Below are 21,539 nucleotides of genomic sequence, written 5' to 3' on the forward strand. Positions count from 1 at the left end.
TACTTTTCAGTCCTCCGTACCACGTCCATTCACTCACTGTAGCCAGTTTAGTTTAAATGACTTGGAACTTTTAGAGAGTAACACAGTGCCATTTGTTTCTGTGGTGTTTTAGCAGCTGGTAGTTCAAATTTGGGAGGTGTCACTCTGAAGTCCCCATATATCAGAATCATTGCAGTATCCTGTTATAGTGTCTGTCACATTTTTGCTTATGTATAAGAAAACTTCCACCTCTTGGATACTTAACATAGCAGTTAAATGTGTGAAGGTCTTACCAATAATTCTGCAACATTATCTCTGGTTTTCTAATGGAGGAGATTGATGCAGAAAAGTTCATGGAATAGTTCAGAGTTATTGCATGTTGTGTGTTAAAATAAAGATTAAAAAAAAACCCAACAGATTCCTGTTCTCCAGTTTTAAGCTCCAAAGTGTAACATCACCATAATGTTGTTTTCTATTAAATATTATAAAGTTTTCAAGCATTAATCATTCCACGTGCGTGCAAACAAAAGTTGGATTTTCTTTTTTTTTAGGCTCTCAGTCCTTTTACCAGGAACACAATGATGATATTCTGTGCCTCACTGTAAATCAGCACCCCAAGTTTACCAACATAGTGGCAACTGGCCAAGTAGGTATGTTTGTATTTTTTGTAAAAAGAAATTAACATAAGAGCATGCAATTAGGGCCTTGTGAGTTCATGATAAATCACAAAAATATTTGATTATGCTATCTCCGTTTGTATGAGTGTTACTCAGTTACCTGTCCTCTTTATATGTTTTTTTCAGTGTAATTTAATAAAGTTAAACCAAAAACAATGAGGCGTGTAAGAAGATGAAGCTTATCTTTTGTATGGAACATTATCAAAAATATTTTTTAGAAGTTATAAGCCCCATGTAATTAATCTGTTTTTAACTATCAACTTCTATTAGGACAATCATAGGCCTTCCAAAGAAGGTTAATTAAGCTATCCCTCATCTCTCTCTGGACTCAAAAGAGAATTCTTAAAATAGTTGTCAGTTTATGTAGGTTTATCCCATCAGGCAGGTTTATAATACCTACTTAGTGTTTTGATAATACATAGTTTTAATATTCTAGGAAGAACTAAAGCCCTAATGTTTTTTTCCCTATAGATAAATTTAGATTTTTTGAGAAAACAAATATGTTTCATAGTAACATTAAAATTGATCTATGAACTTGCAAAAATAATAAATGCCCTGTGCATCTGCATAGCTGAATTAATACTGCTGTTTCTATAGTTCTATCAAATAGTGTAATTATCTGTAGTCCTACAAACCAAGTGCAGTTTTCATACCTTCAGTTCTTCCTGAGCAGATTCAAGAACACACTGTCTTGCTTAGTGCATATAACACAAAAAATCTTGTTTTAGACAGAACAGCTTTTTAATTTTTTCTGTAGATTTTTTTTTTTAGGTGTTTCATCTAAATATGGTCAGTTTGGCAGATTTTATTACCTACTTCCCTGTGATTTTTGGATTTCTAACTGCATGTTTCATTAAAAGTGACTCATTGATAGCAGTATATTATATACAAGAATGATATTCACCGTCACTGCCTAGATAAAATAGCATCATTTCTTGGTGAGCTTCTTGCCTCACATCAATTTAAAGAAATCGTTAATGTATAATGGAAATTATTTAAGGGGGGGAGAAAAATCTGGAGATTTTTACTTATGGTTTAATTGCAAAGAATATTTGCAGGAAAATACTTTTTGTTGTCTTGAGGTTATTCATTTGCTTTTTCAGTGTGTTTCTTAATCTGGCCCTGTTTGCCTTTCCATAGGCTAGAATATATGGGAAGAATGTAGTCATAATGTGAAAACTGGTTCTTTGCATGGATCGTTTTCTTCAGTGTTTGTCTTACCGAAGAAGACACATGGGACCCTTAATGCTTGTTTAGTTCCAAATCATTCCTGCATCAATTAACTGTAGAACAATTTCAGCTGTTTCATAGCCTGGATTAAGGAATACAGAGCAGGAACAGATGACACTTAAAACTATTAAAAAATTTATTTCAAAGGGGAAAAATCTGAAAAATGAGCTGGAAACAAAATATTTTCCAACAAGACTTGTTTTAAAATTCTGAACAGACATTAAGGAGTACATACTTAATATACTTAACTGCTTCTACTTTTCCTACTGATATTACTGACACAAACATAGCTTCACCATCATGATTTAAATCTTCAGAAGATGAACAGAAATGTTATTTTAAAGTATTTTTCAAGTATAATGCCATTATATAGAATCTCAGTAATATTTCCCAAAACCTGAATCTTTATAATCCTGATTTCTTACCCCCACCACAGAATAATATTGAGAGTGCTTGCCACTTGYCAGGATCAGACTCAAACATGGCTTCTTAGCAGAATAGCAATTGGCATTTTTTTCACTTAATTTGTTTAAAATTTCAGTAAAATATAAAATATGGGGGTGTTTTTTAGTTTGGCAAAGACAGACCTAACATACACCAAAATGACATTTTTGTGTTGTAATTCAAAATGGAAATTAAAAGATATTCATTTTACTAATTTATGTTTCTGACGTGACTACCATTTATGCTTAGTCATCAGTAATTGTTCATCTTTAGCGCTAAAAGCAGTATTGGTGCTGCTGCAATACAAAGAGATGACATCAAGGTGTGTGCAAAGACATTACACTAAATATGGCATATATTCTTTAAAACTTATCTTATTTCTGGTCTAATTATTTTTCTGCTGCTTTTCCATTACAGGAGACTCAGCAGATATGTCAGGTAAGGGAAATAAAATTTTAACATCTTCAGGTGTAGTTAGCCTATCTAGTAGCTGTCTACAACTTTATAGAGCAATAAGTTATATGAATTCATTTCTAGTTTATTAAAACCCTATATCAGTCATATTACTGTCAGCACTGAACATAAACCACAACAGCTCAGCAAATTGTAAATATAGAAACAATTAAAATGTTAGAACACATTTAAAAAATACTTTTGTTGTAACATATTCCCTTCTTGCTGCCCAATGATGTGAGTTCTAATACATATTGCTACTGTAGCATACCTATATATACTTCTACATTTTATAGACATGTTGGGGCTGACGATTAACATTTGTTTTAGATACTCAATTGAGTATAATTTTTAATATGTATTTTTAAAGTAAATTCCATTGAGGAGGCCTAGGTGACTGAGTGAATAAAACAATCACCTTTCACATTTATGTATGATCGTCATGCACTTATTACCACTGATCCAAAATGCTTGTTATGATGTCAGTTTAATTTTTTTATGTATCATTTTGGGTCTTTGACAGTCTTGACTGAGCTATTTTTATTAGTATGTTGTTTTTCAACAGTAATCTTAAAAATTCATCGCCATCATGTGTGAATGAGTTCATTGTTGGGCAGACATAATTGTCTTGTGACACATCTTCGAAGAGATGCATAAATGTGTGTTCATATGTACCTAGAGAGTATAATAATCTTCATGTGGATCTAAAACTTGTTCTGCGAAGAACAGATGTACATTGTCATTTTTAATATATATGTTGACATCTTTCAAATATGCCAAATTGTGCTTGCTCTAAGGATGGGAGGAAGAATATAGGTACCTTTTCCCATGCTTTTAACCTGTATAAAAGAGGCAGTGATGATATGATTGTTTATATGAAAGAGCCTCTCTAGTCCTGCATATAATGCCTGGACACTTTTCCTTTCTCACTTGCCTTCTTCCTATCGCAAATTTAGTTTGAGCTTGCATATATTCACTGCCTGAAGTCAGCACTCTGTTTTTTTGTTCTTTATGGAACCATTAGTCTGGAATCCAAGCTGCTGCCTGCCTTCATTATAAAGTTGCAGATAGTTTCACTTCAAATTGATTGATGAATATTTGACAGCCTTCTTACCAAATTTCACTTTTCTAGTTCCAGTTTCTGTTGTCTRTAGTGATGCAGGGGTTTTCGAAGCAGAAATGTTTGTTATAGACTGGAATGGCCAATGAAGTTTCATAATGACTTGGTATAGGTCTGATTCATCTTAGTAAAGATATTTTTTTGTCCTGCTCTCCCATGGTAGCTTTTTTTCAAATTCTCCCAAAAGGCAATGACATCTTAGAGAATATTTCTTGTGAGAGCAGGCACTGAGCAGCTGGAGTATTCCATAAGCATGGTACAAGGTCAGGATAGGCACTTTCAGAACACAGTCAAGTAGCAGGAATCAAGAGTCCACATCCTCTGTCCTGACAGAGAGATCTTGCTCTGATATACTTCCTCAGTTCTTATTCATGAAATCAAGGTGAAGGTTTTCATCTGCCACCTGACAGAAAATTTCAGTTGAGGTTATGTGGGAGGTCCACAGACCAAGGGCAGTACGTAGTTTTACGAAAGAGAATGTCGAAGAAAAAAAACTGTTCAGAGCCCATAATAAAACTTTCCATTTCCTCAACTTCCCACAAGGACAACAAGGAGCTTGTTGAAAATTTTGAGGAATGCTGGATGTTGCCAACCCATGCCATTTCTGCTTAATGACATGTCTATACTTTGCTGTAGCATGTCTCAAAAAAGTGACGATAAAGGGATTTTGATGCCATGTGAGAAAATTCTGATGGGAAATGGAAGAAGTTAGATTGTTCTAAAGACTGTTTTGGAACAGCTGTGGTATTATGCACTAGGACCTAGATTCATGTGGCTGATATTTTACCTAAGTTCCTGTGCCTGCTGTTTCCTATTATTAGATGGGTGCCTTTGAAGGGCTAGATTTAGTTGATTAGAAACACAAAGCATAGAGCTGAAACAGAATTTGGTTTATATGAATTTGGGTCTAAGACAATAACCAGTAACCTCCAGGCTCTGCTGTCAGAGTCACTGAAGAAGTATGTAAAGTGCGAGATACACTCTTACTGTGCTGGAGTTGCCCTAGGTGTTTTTCAGAGATTGTAAACTGTATTTAGATTGTAAGATCTCTGGAGAAGGTGTTGCATCTGAAAAACCTAGATGTCATCATAATAGAAATAATCATGTACATTAGTAGCATGGAAAGTTAGTCCTTACTGCAAAGAGCTTTTAGTCTAAACAATACAAACTAAATTAAATACCCTAGTTCTTCTACATCAATAAGCAAGCTGATTATTCAGCTGCCGTTTTCCTGAGAGAGCATGCATTTTGGACAGATGGCTGTTTTATAGAAAAGGAGATTTTGGTCTTGCACTGTAAACTAATTTTTCTGTAGCTATCAGTTGTCTGAAAGCCCCACGTAGAAATTACATTCTTGATGATATACTCACTATTTGTGAAAGTTTTTGAGTTAGCATGCTGAACTAAGTTTTACAGGGGGGAAAAACAGAAGACGACAGCTTGTTTGTAGAGCTTTTGCTGTGCTTCAGAAGTCCAGTAACAAGTTAAGCAAAGTTTACATCTCTAGTTAGTGTTACGAAACCAGTGAGTTCTCAGTCCTGACTTAATGATCCTGTTTGCTGTAAATTGGTTTCCAAAGGAAGGCCAAAATCTCTGCTTTTTCTTTTCTTTCTGTTTTTCTCCTTACCAGAACAATTTTATTTGTCTATTATTAAAAAATCTTAATTGCTTCAGTAAACAAAATCTTTAGGCGATTCCAAAACATATACTAATAAATTGTTTTTATATTTGTGTAGCTACAGCCCCTTCTATCCATGTGTGGGATGCAATGAACAAGCAGACGTTATCGGTACTGCGGTGCTACCATTCAAAGGGAGTTTGCTCAGTCAGCTTCAGTGCCACTGGCAAACTACTACTCTCTGTAGGGCTGGATCCTGAACATACCATTACCATTTGGAAATGGCAGGAAGGTAGGAAAGTGATTGCTTTTGTAGAATGCRTTTATATTGTTACAGGCATGCTGGGTTGAGTCGAGGCCAATTGTAACATAAAAATATCAGCTGATAGAAAATAATTACAATAAATGCTGTGTCGTATGCACCGAACAAGAAAAGGTAAGTTAAATGTACTTATCCATTCTAATAATTGCTAAATATATCCCCTTCGGAACTTTTGGGTAAAGATCAAGGTGCTTCCTTGATATCCAGTTAGAATAATGAAAAAAAATCCTGTTCTTCATTCAGTTTCTTATTGCAGTCATTACTTTGCTGCAAAGTAAAAACTGTTTATAAATATTTTTGCTCCCAGAAGAAATTCCCTAGTCTGATTACTATGTTGTTGTACTCCTAAAATCATCCCAAAATGTTGTAATTTGCAAAAATATGATGTCGGTACAACTGCCCTATGCCACTATGTAATTTGTGTCTTAAACTATACTACAGATTGGCTAAAGGGATTTGGTCAGCTCCTTTCTTCATCTCCTTTCTGTCTAACAAAACCATGCCTAGACTGTGAAGTTGCTTCTCCAGGCTTAGGGGTTTATTTCCTCTCCATTTGGAGATTTCTGCTGATCAACTAATATCTCTCAGGTATATAAAGATCAGCTACTGAGKTATTAAAAATGATCCTTTGCAGTTTGGGTCTGCTAGATCCTATTTGGCTGAGTGCAGTGTCAAATGTGTGTTTATAGAGTCTTAGATTGTATGGAGGTTCTGTGGTGAAAGCCTGCGGTGCAATTCACTGCCATTTCAGTCTGAACATCTCTGGGCTCGCCCTTAAGAGTTCATACAGCCTCAGCATGGCAGTTAAGTGATACATGCCCTGGAAAGGGCAAAGTACCTTAGGAAGCCTCCTAATGTAATGTTTTTTCAGGTAATAAAAGTCTCAAAGAATCTTTCTTTGGGTCAAAATGCCTGATTTTTGACACCGCTGCAAAGACTGGAAAAGCACTATCTTTGAATCTAAGACCATATGTAACAAAGTCAGTTTCTTCATTTTCTGCAGAAATAAATAAAACAACTTTGAACAAAATTTACAGCAGTCATCCATTAGTCTCATGCAATTTAGACTCATCCAGAGTTCAGAATTTTCAGAGGAATGTTAGGAATATAATAGGAGTTGGATACGTGCTTGGATTTCGACTCCTAACTCTCTCGGGCTCTTGAGGAAATTGAAAATTATAAGCAGACAGCATCTTCATTAGGCACCACCCTTGGATACTGGGTATTATTAGACAATTTTTGTTTCATCTGCATCTTAATCCAAATTTTTTCCACTCTGGGTACATAGCTTGAAAATATTTTTAGTTTTCAAGAATTTAAAATGTTGCAGAACATGTTCGAGGCTCACATTAGGAATAGTTTGTGCTTTTTGTGGCCTGTCTGGTCTTGGATGATTCATCATTCTCCAAAATAACTTTTTTTAATTATAAACACATATTTTCTTGGTGAATTCAAAATGTCCATTTTCTTTCTGTCAGGTGCCAAAATTGCCAGCCGAGCTGGTCATAACCAGCGTATATTTGTAGCAGAATTCAGACCAGACTCAGATACCCAGTTTGTTTCCGTGGGAGTAAAACACGTGAGGTTCTGGACACTGGCTGGAAGAGCTCTTCTCAGTAAAAAAGGGCTGCTGAGTTCCATAGAAGATGCCCGAATGCAGACGATGCTATCTGCAGCTTTTGGAGCTGTATGTACCATAACAAACTATTTAAAAATGCATGTGTACAAAAATGTCTTGACTCTTCTGCCTTTTTTCAGTTCAAGTGAGACTTTTCCAGCCTGCTGATGAGTATGTCAATTGTTTTAAGCTCAGTTTAGCGTTTCTAATACTTGCCTGTTAGTTAGAACTAATATCAGCTTTCTTTAGAACAGAAAAGAAAAAAAAGATTATGAATTAATATGTTTTCAGAAGAAGCAAATAGAGGTGCTTTGGGATGATTATTTGCTGGTTGGCATTTAATCCAGATAAAACAATGCTGACTGAAGACTGCAGGAACCAAGCAGAAGAAATGAGGCTAATCTTATGCCCACCTGGGAGTGATTTATGTTATAATCTGTATGCGTTACTACTCATGGKTGATCCGAGAGCACCACCGTCCAGGGGCATTCATTAATATTTATGGCTGTTAGAYGACTGGTTTAGGGTTTGGTATTGTTTTATTTTTGACAGGTGCGGGCCTTGTTGCTAAGTTTTGTATCTTTGCCATTTCAAGTCTTGCTCTGTATGAGCAGTGCTCTTATCTTCAGCTGGGCCGAAAGCCACAGCCTTCTTATGAAAGGGTGCTTCTCATTCATTGCATCTGTTACTGTTCTGCTTTCTGAACTGCCAGCTGGGTCCAGACTGAATTTTTACTAYTGATTTTTGAATTTTTGAAACTGTCAATGTCCTGAGGTTTCACTGTTTCTAAGACTCCCTCTTTCCACAGTGGCATCTCTTTAGCTATCTCTGATTTAAGAGAGGGCAACATCCTCTTTCTAGGAAAGACCTTTGGCTGTGAAAAGAAAACCTGGTTAGTTGATTAGAGTACGGTCTAAGGAACATGTATTTGTTGAATGTTGATATTTGATGAGGAGAAAAAGACATGAGGTTTGTGTTTTGTTGGCCATTTAGTTTTGTCTCTGTCTTGTGTTGCATATTTCAGGATTGCTTAGAGGAGTGGGTATCAGGACTCAATGATTCATTCTACCTTTAGTGAAGTGGAGACAAATTTATAATCAAATAAATATTACAAGGCAAAAAGATAGCTTCCAAAAGATAGGTGTTAGAGAAGCACAGCCCAGGCATTCATCTGTGGTTTGGGAAGCCTCTGTGAACTTTCTCATGAAGGGACAGACTTTTAGCAGGAAGATGAGGCTGTATGCTGAATGCCTTGGGGTGTGGTATTAGGGCATCCAAGATTGTTTGAGGATACAAAGCTGCAGGGATTTTGTGAAAAGGTGTGCAGAGAGACTGAAGCCATAGCTGGTGTGTTCCCCATGCTGCCTGTAGGGAGCAGTTCCAGGAGTGCACTTCTTCCTTGGTTTTGTATCAGAAGGAGCTAGTTTGAGGAATCCAAAACAGGGCTTGGAAACAGCTTAGAAGTTATGCCATGAGGATGATCAGAGGATCTTCTCCCAGGTTCACTTCAAGTTCTCTTTTATTTACTTATTTATTAGGGGCATCATCTTCACACCCATCCCCCCACCCATCCACCCCTTTAAATAAGGATGTAGAACAGCAACACACCCAGTCAAGGAAAGTGTTCTTGCCAGATCTATACATGAATATCTGTACTGTAAAATACTACACATAATATTGAACTTGAGGGATTCTTCACTTAAGTTAAGAAAACAGTTTAAGTCAACAACCAGTCCCAATGGGTTTTAAATGTATCCTAATAAATTCATTTTAAAAACCAAAGATAATTAAAATGATTTTTATTACTTTTCAAAAATAGGAAGCAAAGTAAAGAAAAACAGTTTTTTACTTCTGAGTTAGTATCAGACAGTTTTCTTCTTAAACTAATGGTTACTGTAATCTGGTGAGTACCTTCACTTAACAGTGAAAGTGGCTGTAAGCATAATGTGCATAGCAGTGGTACTGCAACTTGCCTGTTTCTGGGTGAAATGTCAAAACTGTTCTTGGTTTTCTACATTTTTACCACAGTTGTACACATCTGATAGGGTGACAACACAGAATATGCTATGGCTGAATCTGTCATTGCATTTCTTCTTGCAGTGGAGAATGTATTAGCTACAAGAAAGCACCTTTCAGACTTAAAGGGAGTATGTAGCAGCTGATTGTTCTGACCCTAGAGGTTCTTACTGCCCCTCCACAATCTGCTCTTCTACAGCAGCAGTTAATAAAACCAGTCTAGCCTAAATGCAAATGGTGATGACCTTTAATTATTTCTGAATGTTTTTTTTCCTGCCTTACTCAGAATCAGATGATGAATATATTTTTCCCCTTTTCAGAATAACTTGACATTTACAGGTACTATCAGTGGAGATGTTTGTGTTTGGAAAGATCATGTATTGATACGAATTGTGGCCAAAGCTCACAATGGACCTGTTTTCACAATGTATACTACATTAAGGGATGGTTTGATCGTTACAGGAGGCAAGGAAAGACCGTGAGTCTTTTTTTTTTTTTTTTTTTTTTTCTGTATGCGCACATATTCTTTAAAAATTATGGTTTGGATTCATCCCATCTAAAACTGGGCTTCTGATTCAAGTGACTGAGACATCAAAGTTGGAAGAGAAGTCRCTTTAGGACCCCTAAATAGTTGGTAGAAAAAAAAGTAGCTACCACCTCCAAAATGTAAGCCAGCCCACATGAGCTCAGGAACCTAATTTTTTTCCATTGATTATAAGAGAAAACCTACAGTAATTAGGATTCCACCCTGGGTGCCTTGCTTAAATACCTAAAGTCAATGGGGATGAAAGAGAATCTAAATGCTGCACAAGTAGTTCTTCATAATTTTAACTTCTAGATAGCAGTCATTCTACTACAGCACATATCATGAAATGCCTGAAGTAGCTTTCATGACTTTGCATTATTTTGGTTACAAATAACTAGGCAAGTGTAAAATAAATGAATGATTAATTACACTGCATCACACCAGGCAGGTAACACTTTTCCAAGTGCATCAGTTCTGAAAGAGATGGTGCGCTTTTCTCTCCCTAAGCTGAAGGTGGCTGAACTGTTACAATTAGAAGTAGTCTTGAAAGCACCTTACTTATCATTTTACTAAATAATTCAATGGCATTTATCACAATGGTATTACTTTTGAGAGAAGGCAAGTACATTTATTTTGAAAGATAGAGGTAAGCATAAAAAAGTTACCTAGTCCTTGTTGGGTTACTTTCTTTTGTGAAGTTGAATTGAGTAGAAGGTTGTTAATCCAAGTCCAATCCAAGTCATTTGCACAGTGTGAATAAATAAATGTATGAAACATTTTGTCATAGCATAAATGCACAGCTTCTTTTATAGGAAGCATCCTGTCTAGTTATGATGGCAGAGGTAAACTGTCTTCTCTCAAATCAGAATGTACAGCATCATCCTCATTTTGTTTCCGGGGTTGTAAACAAAATACTTCTTCAGACATTTTCATCTTCTCTTAGCGTCTTGCTGATGAACAAGCAAAAAAAAAAAAAAAAAAATCAGTTCAGTTGTAATACAATCCATCTTATGGCATCATAGTGTCCCATTTTGCAGGGCAAAGATCACTTACTACCTTTTCCATAGTCTTGAAAGGTCCTGGTTGATGTTCAGATCCAGTTCAAAACTTCTCTATTCCTGTGCTTAAAATATTTTCTTCCAGTGTTTATGAACCATCACTGTAATTTAATGAAGAGAGTGTTCTCTCTACCACTTAGTTTGAAAGCCTCTTAATAATTACTGTTTCTGACCTAGAAGAAACAGTAATGAATAACCTTCTCTTAGTTCAAATATCTTCCTAAGGTTTGAACTTCAAATTCACTTTAGCCAGCACCCAGCCTGTCTCATTTGTCAAGAGGAGTTACAATGTGGAAAAAGCTATTAAAACAACATATCAACTAATAATCACAGTTCTCCACAGCCGTACTCATCTGCTGTTTTCATCAGTGAATTGTGACTACAAGTGACAAGTGTTACTAGGAGATATATTTTCTTCTTCGTAAGCAGTATGTTGTGAGATTTGTGCATTGTTCACATGTATCAGCAGTGGATAACTTTTAAAAATGTAATTGTAAACCACAATAATAATTTTCTTAATCTTAGGAAATGTACTTTTCCATTTTATCTTGGAAACAGCAGTTCTTACTGAGAAACATGCCTTTTTTATTTTTTTTAATTCATCTCCTATCGGAAAATGGCGTATTCAAATTATTCCAGACAAATTTTGAATTYAGGAAAATTGCATATTTACTTCTGCCTTGGCATTCTTAATTGCCGTTCACCAGGCTCTTTTGATAAGTCTTTTTGCTGAGCATGGTGACCAGTCATTTGTCAAAACAGTACTATTGGGAAACAAAGAATATTGCATTAAAAGGTTTATCAATTTATAACTCATTACAATTCTCTTGGTAATAATGCTGTAAAAGCAGTAATGGTTTGTGATTAAAATTTCCAGAGTTCTTTGTTGGGTTTCCTTCTGTAATCAAAGCCGTAACACTGGCAGCTCAATACTATGGAACATTATGTAAGTTTTTTTTTCTGTTCAGGAGAGATTCTTTTCTCTTTGAAGACAGACAAAACATACATCCCATCTGAACTGGAAATGCTAGGTTTATGATTGATTCATTAAATATTAGCTCCCTTTTAAAAACTGTTTTGAGTCAAAGGTGTTCTTTTTCTTTACTGAAAATGCATTTCTCTTGAAAAGGGATGGTAATACTTTGTGATTTTATGATTAACATTTATTTGTTGGATATCTTGTGCTTTTCTCATGTRTCCTCTTTATCTCTGCTTTTCTCATGTATCCTTTGTCATTTGTTTTGTAACAAATGTAGTAAAAGTCATATTTGTCCCGTTTCCCTCGACTATATTTTGCTAATCTCTGCCTTTCTTAATAAAAAGATAGCAGTTTTTTCACTTAGCCAACTGCTCCTTTGACCAGAAAAATTCCAAAAGAGCTACTATACAACCATTTTTATGGACATGGAAAAATGCATAACTTACATCTGTGATTGTCCATGTCAAGTAGTTAGAATCAATTAACATAAATTTAAGGCTTTCCTCCCTTATATTCTTTGGCCTAAGAAGATCAAAAACTAGAATACATAATTAAAATAACCTCCAAAATCTGGAGCACCTATTAAAGTAACTACAATTTCACTGGTTTGTTGCACACATCAGTTCTGCTCTGTAAGTCTGATTTGGACTGGTCGAGCTTGCATTAGTTGTAGCCTAGCAACTTAAGTTCTGCAGTAGATTTTGGGAGATACAGAAGTAGTAATCCAAAGGCACCTTAATTCCATTTTTCTAAACGTGGCATGAGAATGGAGTGACAGAGAATCTGGCCCCTTTTTTATCCTTTCCCGTCTTCCTCATTGTCATCATCTTGTGCATTTTCTAATTTTAGACTGGGCTTAGTAGAACTAAATGACCATCTTTCAACTTGTTTTTTAAAGTAGCTGCTACAATGAGGGCATTGAATCAGTATTTGTCAATACACTGCTAAAAAAATGTGCTGCAAATATTTTCTATTTCACTGTAAATCCCTGTTTCTCTTGGTTCTGTTCGTATTTCAGCGCTCTCCCAGCTTTCACCTCGTGATGTCTTTTAGTAGCCATATTCCTTTTTTTTCTCAGCTTTGGAAATTTTTGTGACAAGAAATATTTTTTGTTCCCAGGTAGTAAATCAACAATTTGGGAAAATATACTTTCATTGCTAAGTGCTATTTTACAATTCCTTGCTGAAACATTCTAGTTGAGTAAATAAATATGCTTAAAATCTAGGAGCTGCAATACAAGTGTTGGTAGTTTCCCTTCTGAAAAACATTGTTCTGGACAATGATACAGAATGTGATCACTTTAACCAAATAGTGCAGCCTAAAAGAATACTGTACTTTATTAATTTGTACCAAGAAATAATTGAGAAGTTTAAAAATATGTGAAGAAAATCTTCAATCAGTTTAAAAGTGATCATGGTTTCATAAATGATCACTATGTAAAAGCTGTGTTCTTGTTTACTTGCTTAGCTAGCAAGCTAAGCATATTAGTATCATCTGTGTAGTAAAAAACTAATGGATACTTAATGGTTTAAAATAGACTGGAAATGTCTTGATTTACATTAAATGACAGTAAACAACAAAGTTCTTTATACATTCATTGTTTTTTTTGCACCAGCCATTATACTTATGGTTGTTCCTGATTTCATGGTAGATCAAAGGAAGGAGGAGCAGTTAAACTATGGGATCAAGAGCTGAAACGATGCCGTGCCTTCAGACTGGAGACAGGACAAATGACTGACTGTGTTCGCTCTGTTTGTAGAGGCAAGGTAAAGCATGTTGTCTTTAAAATAAAGCTTATAATCTGGGGGTTGATCTCTGTCAGCATATATGTGTTAAAGTGTTTGCTTCCTCTTGCTCTTGCAATTAATTGAAATTAAAGATTGAGCTACAGCATATCTACAACTGCCTTTACAGAAGAAATACAAATCTGTGTCAGGAAATCTGGGCCTTAATTTGGACAATATTTTGTATATGTTTTGATAAAGAATAATTAGGGATTAGTTTTCTGTGTGATAGTAAAACAAGTACCTATCTTAGAAGCAAGAATTCAACTAATGCCATGATTTATATACAGCCTTGTCCTATAATAGATCACAGCTGAGTTTAAAAAATAAATTAGCTTTGATTATTTGATTTGAGCAGACCTTCCTGACAGAACTATAGCTTTGGCGTTTACCTTYATTGCTGTTCAGCACTAGTAGTTAATGTATTGTATTGGGGATAATTCTTTCACTGTTGTTCAAGGGAAAAATTCTTGTTGGGACAAGGAATGCTGAAATAATTGAAGTTGGAGAGAAAAATGCTGCATGTAACATTCTAATTAATGGTCATATGGATGGACCGATCTGGGGCCTGGCAACACATCCTTCCAGAGATTTTTTCCTTTCTGCTGCAGAAGATGGCACAGTAAGACTCTGGGATATTGCTGAAAAGGTAGGTGTGAAGGATAGTTGCCATTTTGGCAAAGCCAAAAATCTTAGATTTGTTTGATTTTTTGAGGACTTGAAGTTTCTTTTTTAGTGTGGCCTGAGAAACTAAGCTTTTATAATTGTTTGACATGGACTTTGATATTTTGAGAATAATTCATCTGATAGTAGCAAACTGTTAGCACAAGGTAATTTTGAAATATGAATAAATAGGAACATTTATTCTTCTCTTGTGTTATTTTTTCACAGAAGATGCTGAACAAAGTCAGTTTAGGACATGCAGCTCGTACTGTTTGTTACAGCCCAGAAGGCGATATGGTAGCTATTGGCATGAAAAATGGAGAATTTATTATCTTGCTTGTGACCTCTCTAAAAATATGGGGGAAAAAGAGGGACAGAAGATCAGCTATTCAGGATATCAGGTCAGAACATATAATGGCTTTGTCTGCTGTAGTTTGCTGGAAACCTGAAAAATAGATGGGACTACAAAATTAGAAAAATGAACTTAACATCATGGAAGAGAAAGTATTGTATAAGAAAAGTTCCAAATTTAAAGATGCTGTTTGCCTGGCTTTTGTACCAAAAAGTATATATTAATTTCTTCCCAACTCAGCATAACTGTCAAATGCACTCTGATTTTTAGATATATATATTTGTATGTATTTTGCATACATATTGTATACATTGTGAGAAGCATTACAAGGGCATTTYAGAGAGCTGGAATCAATGAGTGAATTATAGAGTTCAAGCAATTACTCTGATACCAGGGATAAAGAGGAAGAAGGAGATGCATGAAGATAGAAGATAGCAAGCAGTTTAAAAACAGGTACTGGAGTAGGGGAAGGCTTAGGAAATATTGCCAAGGATTAGTTAAAATGAAGGGTGAATAGGGAGGCAAATGGACAAAAGGAAGCAAGAGTTCACCCTAATCGGGGGCAGACTGAAGGTGTGCAAAGGAACATGGTGAGATGATGGTTAAGGAGGTAAAATGAGATCAGAGGTTTACAGAAGAAGACTGGATTGTGAGAGATGATAGAAATGTCTTTTGGTCAGTTTACTTTTTGTTGTGTTTTGTTAGAAAAGATACAGTTAGCAGAAAGAAAATTTTGCTAATGCACCCTGGGTAGGGTAGAAGCACCCTTAAAGGAGGACAGAATTGTTCCTTCTGTGAGATAAATCGCACATGATCAATTCAGAGGAACTTCTGGAGAGCAAAGCAGGGTGACTGGGAGGAATAAGAGCAAACAGGGACCCTGCTGCGGGAGTGCAGGAGAGCACCGCTAGGAGCAGAGGGGTGCTCGAAGCAGAAAGCTGACCCAAGGGTATGTCTTAGAGGTGAAGGAAATAAAAAAACTTCCCCAGTAACGTGTGTGTCAGTGAGAAATTTGTTCAGCCCAGGAAGTTGCTGAGTTCTGAGACTAGAAAGGAAAACTGGAGAAAAGAAACCACCATGCAAAGATATGTTGGGCATATGAAAGATTTGATTTCAAACCTTTTTATTCAGTCTGTTTCATCTAGAAGATCTGAGTTTTCTTTATTTACAGTGTTTCATTTTTCCAGTTTGTAGTCGTGTGAAAGTAGCTTTAGAGAGTCAGTCATCAGTGTCATGTCACAAAGATGCTGATTCACTGAGGTGGTAATGAGATCAGATAAGGAATTGTTCCAGAGGTGTTTCTAGTTCATTTATATGTGACAGCTCTACCAAAATTATTGCCATCTTCTAATGCATATACATTCCCTGAAAATTTTATTTCGGTTTCAAACCTGCTTTGCCTTAGCAGGCAGAATACTCTGCCTCCCTCTTCAGTTCTGAGTAGCAGATACTTGAARTGCAAATGCACCTGTGATTCTCAGATATTACACTCTATTGCAAGTGCCAGTCTCCGTTTTAAACCCTTTTATCTGTTCAGGTTTAGCCCAGATTCTCGTTACTTAGCGGTGGGCTCTAGCGAGAACGCGGTGGATTTTTATGATCTGACTTTGGGTCCCGCACTAAATCGAGTCAGTTACTGCAAAGATATCCCAAGCTTTGTGATCCAGATGGACTTCTCTGCAGATAGCTCTTATCTTCAGGTATCAATTGTTAATTGTTCAAAAAAACTGACTGGCAAACATACTGATGACAGATACTGTGCAAGTATTTTCCTGTGACAACTATGCTGTATTTTGTGATGAAGTGCTGGATACTGTCTTACTGTCACTAGGCTGTTATTTCATTACGGTCATAAATGAATGACAAAAAAAGTTATCCTGGGTATTAAATGCAAGAAAAAAGCATAGAAAGGAGAAACAGATTTCAAAATGACTCTTATGTGTTTCTCTGCCTTGTTATCTCCTTGATGTGGACGGGCTGTCTTGAAGGAGTACAGTTTGTCATTCGGTAACCCCGAGGGAAATGGGAAATCCTTCATATCCCTGGCCGAAATGGTGCCATTACACCTCTTTTCTGTGCTAGCATTCTCTGAGCAGCACCCAAATCGTGGTGTTACAACTCCCAGCCAAAGGGCTAAAAACATTTCTTAAAACCAAAATAAAGTAGGGATACTTTCCACATTTTGTTCACGTTCAAGAGGAGGAATAACATGAGCCTGGTTTTGCCTCTTCATTATCAAATCAACATCTACAGGCTGAGTAGAATTGCTTCATGTCAGTTTTAAAGATTTTAAGTTCAGTTTTCCTCATTTATTTATTTATTTTTATGCACATATGTACTAGCGCACACTGAATAGATACATAGAGTGAATATTATGTGCAGAATATGAAGTGTATTTAGATTACATTTTATTGATTAGACATTTTAAAATTATAGATTCTTTACTCTTTCTCATTGTTAATTTATATTTGTATAGATTTTTGAGAATTCTCAACTCATTGAGCTAGATGACTCATAAAGATGGCTTTATTAATAGATAAGTTACTTTTAGAATAAAAGGTACTATCAAAAAAAAACTTTTTAAAAGCCCTTTAGAATTCTGTCTTTGTCCTTTCAAACAAGTTCATGTATTTTAAATTCATCTGAACTGTTCTCTTTGTTCATGTCAAAGGTCTCTACTGGGTCTTACAAAAGGCAAGTCTATGAAGTGCCTTCAGGAAAACAGCTTGTGGACCAGGCTGTGATTGACAGAATAACATGGGCTACTTGGACCAGGTAACTAATTCACAGATTTACACGTTTTGAAAGACATGTAACTTCCAGGAGAAGCACATACTGTTTAGATGTGTATTTCAGCTCTTCATTCAGTCAGGTATTTTCTTTTAAATGTACCTATCTGTTCTGGGAACAAATCAGATAAGTGCTATACAACAAAATAAAGTACATTACACATTTTCTCAGGGGAGGATGAGCTGTTTGACCACTAAGGATATAAGATAAAAATTCTCTCTCTAAAAAATGCCATTCTATTTATTATGCATCTCGAGCCTCCTTAATCAAGTAGCTATAGCAGCCTCAGTAATTTTTCATTCTGCTGTTCCAATTACTTGGAATGTTGCACTGTTTGCTTCAAAACAGTGATTTGGGGGTAAGAGAACAGTGAAAATAAAAACATGTCAAAACAAGAAAAGATAACACAAGACAATAATTCAAGTTTTACATTATTACATTATTTACAGTAGTATCTGTATCCTAAAATTGTGATTAACATCTGCATATTAGAAAGCATATGAAAATACTTGAAAATACATTAAAGTGATAACACATTTAAAATTAACTTACAAATTATATGAAAAATGACACTGTATTTTATTTTTATTAGATATTTAAATCATATATTTTGCTTTTTATGCAAATCTGATAGCCTATGCCCTATTCTAGGCTTCTTTGTGAACTAATTGCCTGCTTGCAATTATTGTCCTCTGCCTAACATCCTCAAACAAAAATTGAGAATAAATGCTTGAAAAATTTCCACATTGGACCACTTTAAACAATAGTAATCCCTAATATTTTCTTGCAAGACCAGACTGAGATTAAGAGTTTTTTAAAGGGTTCTGAATCGTTTTGCTAGCTTTCTATTTTTGGTTAAACCATTTTGTCACTTCTTTGGTATGAAAACAAGAAACCTGCGTGGCCTTTTTTTGGTCCAGTCCAGTACGTCCTAAGTAGATCATCATTTCCTTTTTGAATATTGTATACTGTGTTCTGATTTGGGGAGGGAGAGTCCCAAAAAATTTCCAGATCATCCACCTATTAAGAAATAATAAAGTCCTGGTTTCTGTGCATTCTTGGAAGTATAAGTGTACATTCTAAGCAGAACTGAATAAAAACCAGCTTTTCAAAAGCTTTGGCAAAGGAAATTTTGTTTCAGTGTCTGTTCTTGGAAGGCTAAGATCATTGTGCTTTCTGTTTAGGACTATTTCTCTCTCTCTGGTATTAATGAAAAATCTTCATTGGACTTGAAGGACAGAGAACTTTTTCATCTAATTGATGTCTCTGAAAATGTTATAGAATCAACAGAAACACAGTTATAATGAAAATAAATCTTGTGAATTTTCCAACAACTAAAAGTAATTTTTGTAACTTTGCTGTGGAGTTCTATTTTTCATTGTCCTTTCTTTTTCCTTCATATTTTTGGCAAATGACTCTCTGATCAGTATTGGCACTATTGATTTCACCTTTGTCTTTTTGGTGTTGTCATTGGCCACATTATTTATATCATTGGATCAATTTCCAAAGCAATTATAGAATAATATAAAAATCAATTGCAGAATAAAATCTGCATGAGATTCATATGTATAAGCATTAAAACATAAAATAACATTTTTATAAAATCAGCTGCAATATAATAGTTGCTTACTATGTCCTGGCTTTATTGTTTTTCCCGCAGTTTTCAAAAGAATTTCTCACTCTTCTATTTCAGTGTTCTGGGGGATGAAGTAATTGGAATCTGGTCCAGGCATGCTGAAAAAGCTGATGTAAACTGTGCCTGTGTGTCTCATTCGGGAATCAACCTTGTCACGGGTGATGATTTTGGCATGGTCAAACTGTTTGACTTTCCATGTCCTGAAAAATTTGTAAGTATTTTTTTTTGTGTGACTATAACAAAAAGTACTTTCGATATTATGACCTTGTGTTGTTTCCCTGGAGGAAGTATGATAGAAATATTTTCTTCTCTAAATTTGTAGCTTTTTAATGCATCTATGTAACTTTAGCCTGTAGTATTATAAGCATGCTTCATCTCCAGCTTTTCTTAACATTTCGTACAATAGCTGTTGCTGTAAGCTCTGATAGGTGATAATATTGCCTGCACTAGTATGGTACCTTTATACTGAAAATTTCAAAGCACTTAGTTCTGTTTAACTACATTTACAATCTCCATTTAACAAATGAGGAAGACAACTGGTAATTTGAGCTCCATCTGTGTATTTCCATGGATGAAGAGTTTACAGATTTTTCACTAACACTAGCACTGGTAATTTCCAGACTGCACTGTGTAAATTGCTTGCACACTTACAATGAGAATTATTTTTTCTGTGTAGGGACTTTACACAAAATTTATGCAGGTTAATCCTGTGACAAAATATATTTCATATTATTGTGTTAGCTTGAGCTTTGTCCCCTGTTTGCAGGCACTTTCTCATTTGGAGACAATTTAATCTGCATTGCAGCTCAGTGGTAGTTCTTCAGGAGATCTTTCACATCCAAAAACCTTTACAATATTCTGAATGTTCTAAATATATGGTGCAGTAAGAAGGTAGATACAAACATGCATACCTTACTTGATTTGCAAGGCTATCCTGTATTTAGACTTCCATTTTATTTTTTTTCAGGCAAAACACAAACGATTTTTAGGGCACTCAGCCCATTTGACTAATATTCGCTTTGCAAGTGGAGATAGATACGTTGTTAGTGCTGGAGGGGATGACTGCAGGTATGTATCCTTTCCATTACTATCTAAATAGGAATGGACTTGGACAATCCATTAGAGTATAAAGTTTAAGTTCAAAATTCACATCATTTTACCTATGTGCTTTTTTTGTGTATAAAGAAGTGGATATTTGAAACAAAATAAATAGACCAGATGTTGGTATGAACAGTTAAGATTTACTAAAATAAAAGCATGTGTATTTCTATAGTCAATAAAGACTAAAATGTTTTTAATTTAGAGCGACCTACTTTTAACTGAAGCTTTTCTTTTAACCTTATTAGCCATTTCTTTTTAATCGTATTGTGGTGTTTTATATCTCATGTTTAATATCTTTTTGAAAATGCAGCTTATTTGTTTGGAAATGTGTGCATATGCCTCACTGAGAGAGACATGGAGACTTGCAAAGAGAACACTGCATGAAGTGACAGGCATGAAACACCCAGGATTGCGATGTGACATTCTACTGTGCCCTGCATGCTTACGAAATGGTGCTGATCCAAGACACCGAGCAGTCTGTCTCTGCAAGATGGTGTCTAGAGTCTGTCAGAAGGATGGACTGTAACAAATATGCTGAGGCCATTAGATCTGCTTCAGTATCAGATAATCCATGTTTGTATTTCACTCGCTGCCAGATGTTGAAAAAGAAATACATGGATAAAAGGAAAAAGTGAGTGGTTAAGCAATGTACAGTTTTCACAGTAAGATCCTGGGTTTTTAATCAAGAGATGTTATTTCTGACCTAGTGCTGTACATTGTCTATTTTCAGCATGAATGTTTTTCCTTTAAGTTTTGGAGTCTGAATATCATTGAAAAAAAGAGTATTCCATATTTTATTACTGAAAGAAAACATATATTAACTCTGAAGTATATAATATTTTAATAAATGGTTAAATATTAAAATGGAAAATGATATTTCTATGACTGGTCAAAGACGAAAAATCATCTGGTGAAGCAAAAAAAAAAAAAAAAAAGACAGAGCAGATTCCTTAGGACTTAAGTATTTCTGTATTTAGAGGCCTGGGTCACAATCATGTCTGGTGAAAGCTGTTGGATATGCATGATCTTCATGGCTAATTTAGTGTTTTTGTTGCACTTAAACATTAAATTAGTTCTGTGAGCAAAAAGAGATTTGCTCACTTTGCGAGTGCCTTGCCCACAACCTAAAAGTCTAACTCCAATTTTTGCCTTTGAATAAAAGTATTCTCAGTG

General features: G+C 35.4%; 1 protein-coding gene across 1 annotated transcript in view; it reads left to right on the forward strand.

The window, feature by feature from the left end:
• Positions 1 to 20,713, forward strand: part of EML5 (echinoderm microtubule associated protein like 5) — a 96,278-nt gene extending 75,565 nt beyond the window's left edge. Inside the window, exons 32-44 of the mRNA XM_026079458.1 lie at positions 531 to 629; positions 2,748 to 2,768; positions 5,640 to 5,813; positions 7,322 to 7,530; positions 9,798 to 9,955; positions 13,692 to 13,806; positions 14,285 to 14,473; positions 14,716 to 14,888; positions 16,377 to 16,539; positions 17,511 to 17,614; positions 19,323 to 19,476; positions 20,233 to 20,333; positions 20,677 to 20,713. Of these exons, the coding sequence (XP_025935243.1) occupies positions 531 to 629; positions 2,748 to 2,768; positions 5,640 to 5,813; positions 7,322 to 7,530; positions 9,798 to 9,955; positions 13,692 to 13,806; positions 14,285 to 14,473; positions 14,716 to 14,888; positions 16,377 to 16,539; positions 17,511 to 17,614; positions 19,323 to 19,476; positions 20,233 to 20,333; positions 20,677 to 20,713 (1,697 nt within the window). The remainder of the gene's footprint in view (positions 1 to 530; positions 630 to 2,747; positions 2,769 to 5,639; positions 5,814 to 7,321; positions 7,531 to 9,797; positions 9,956 to 13,691; positions 13,807 to 14,284; positions 14,474 to 14,715; positions 14,889 to 16,376; positions 16,540 to 17,510; positions 17,615 to 19,322; positions 19,477 to 20,232; positions 20,334 to 20,676) is intronic.
• Positions 20,714 to 21,539: the final 826 nt, after the last annotated feature.

This window comes from Apteryx rowi, unplaced genomic scaffold, assembly GCF_003343035.1.
Source record: "Apteryx rowi isolate R43461 unplaced genomic scaffold, aptRow1 scaffold_5, whole genome shotgun sequence".
NCBI classification, from domain to species: Eukaryota; Metazoa; Chordata; class Aves; order Apterygiformes; family Apterygidae; genus Apteryx; species Apteryx rowi.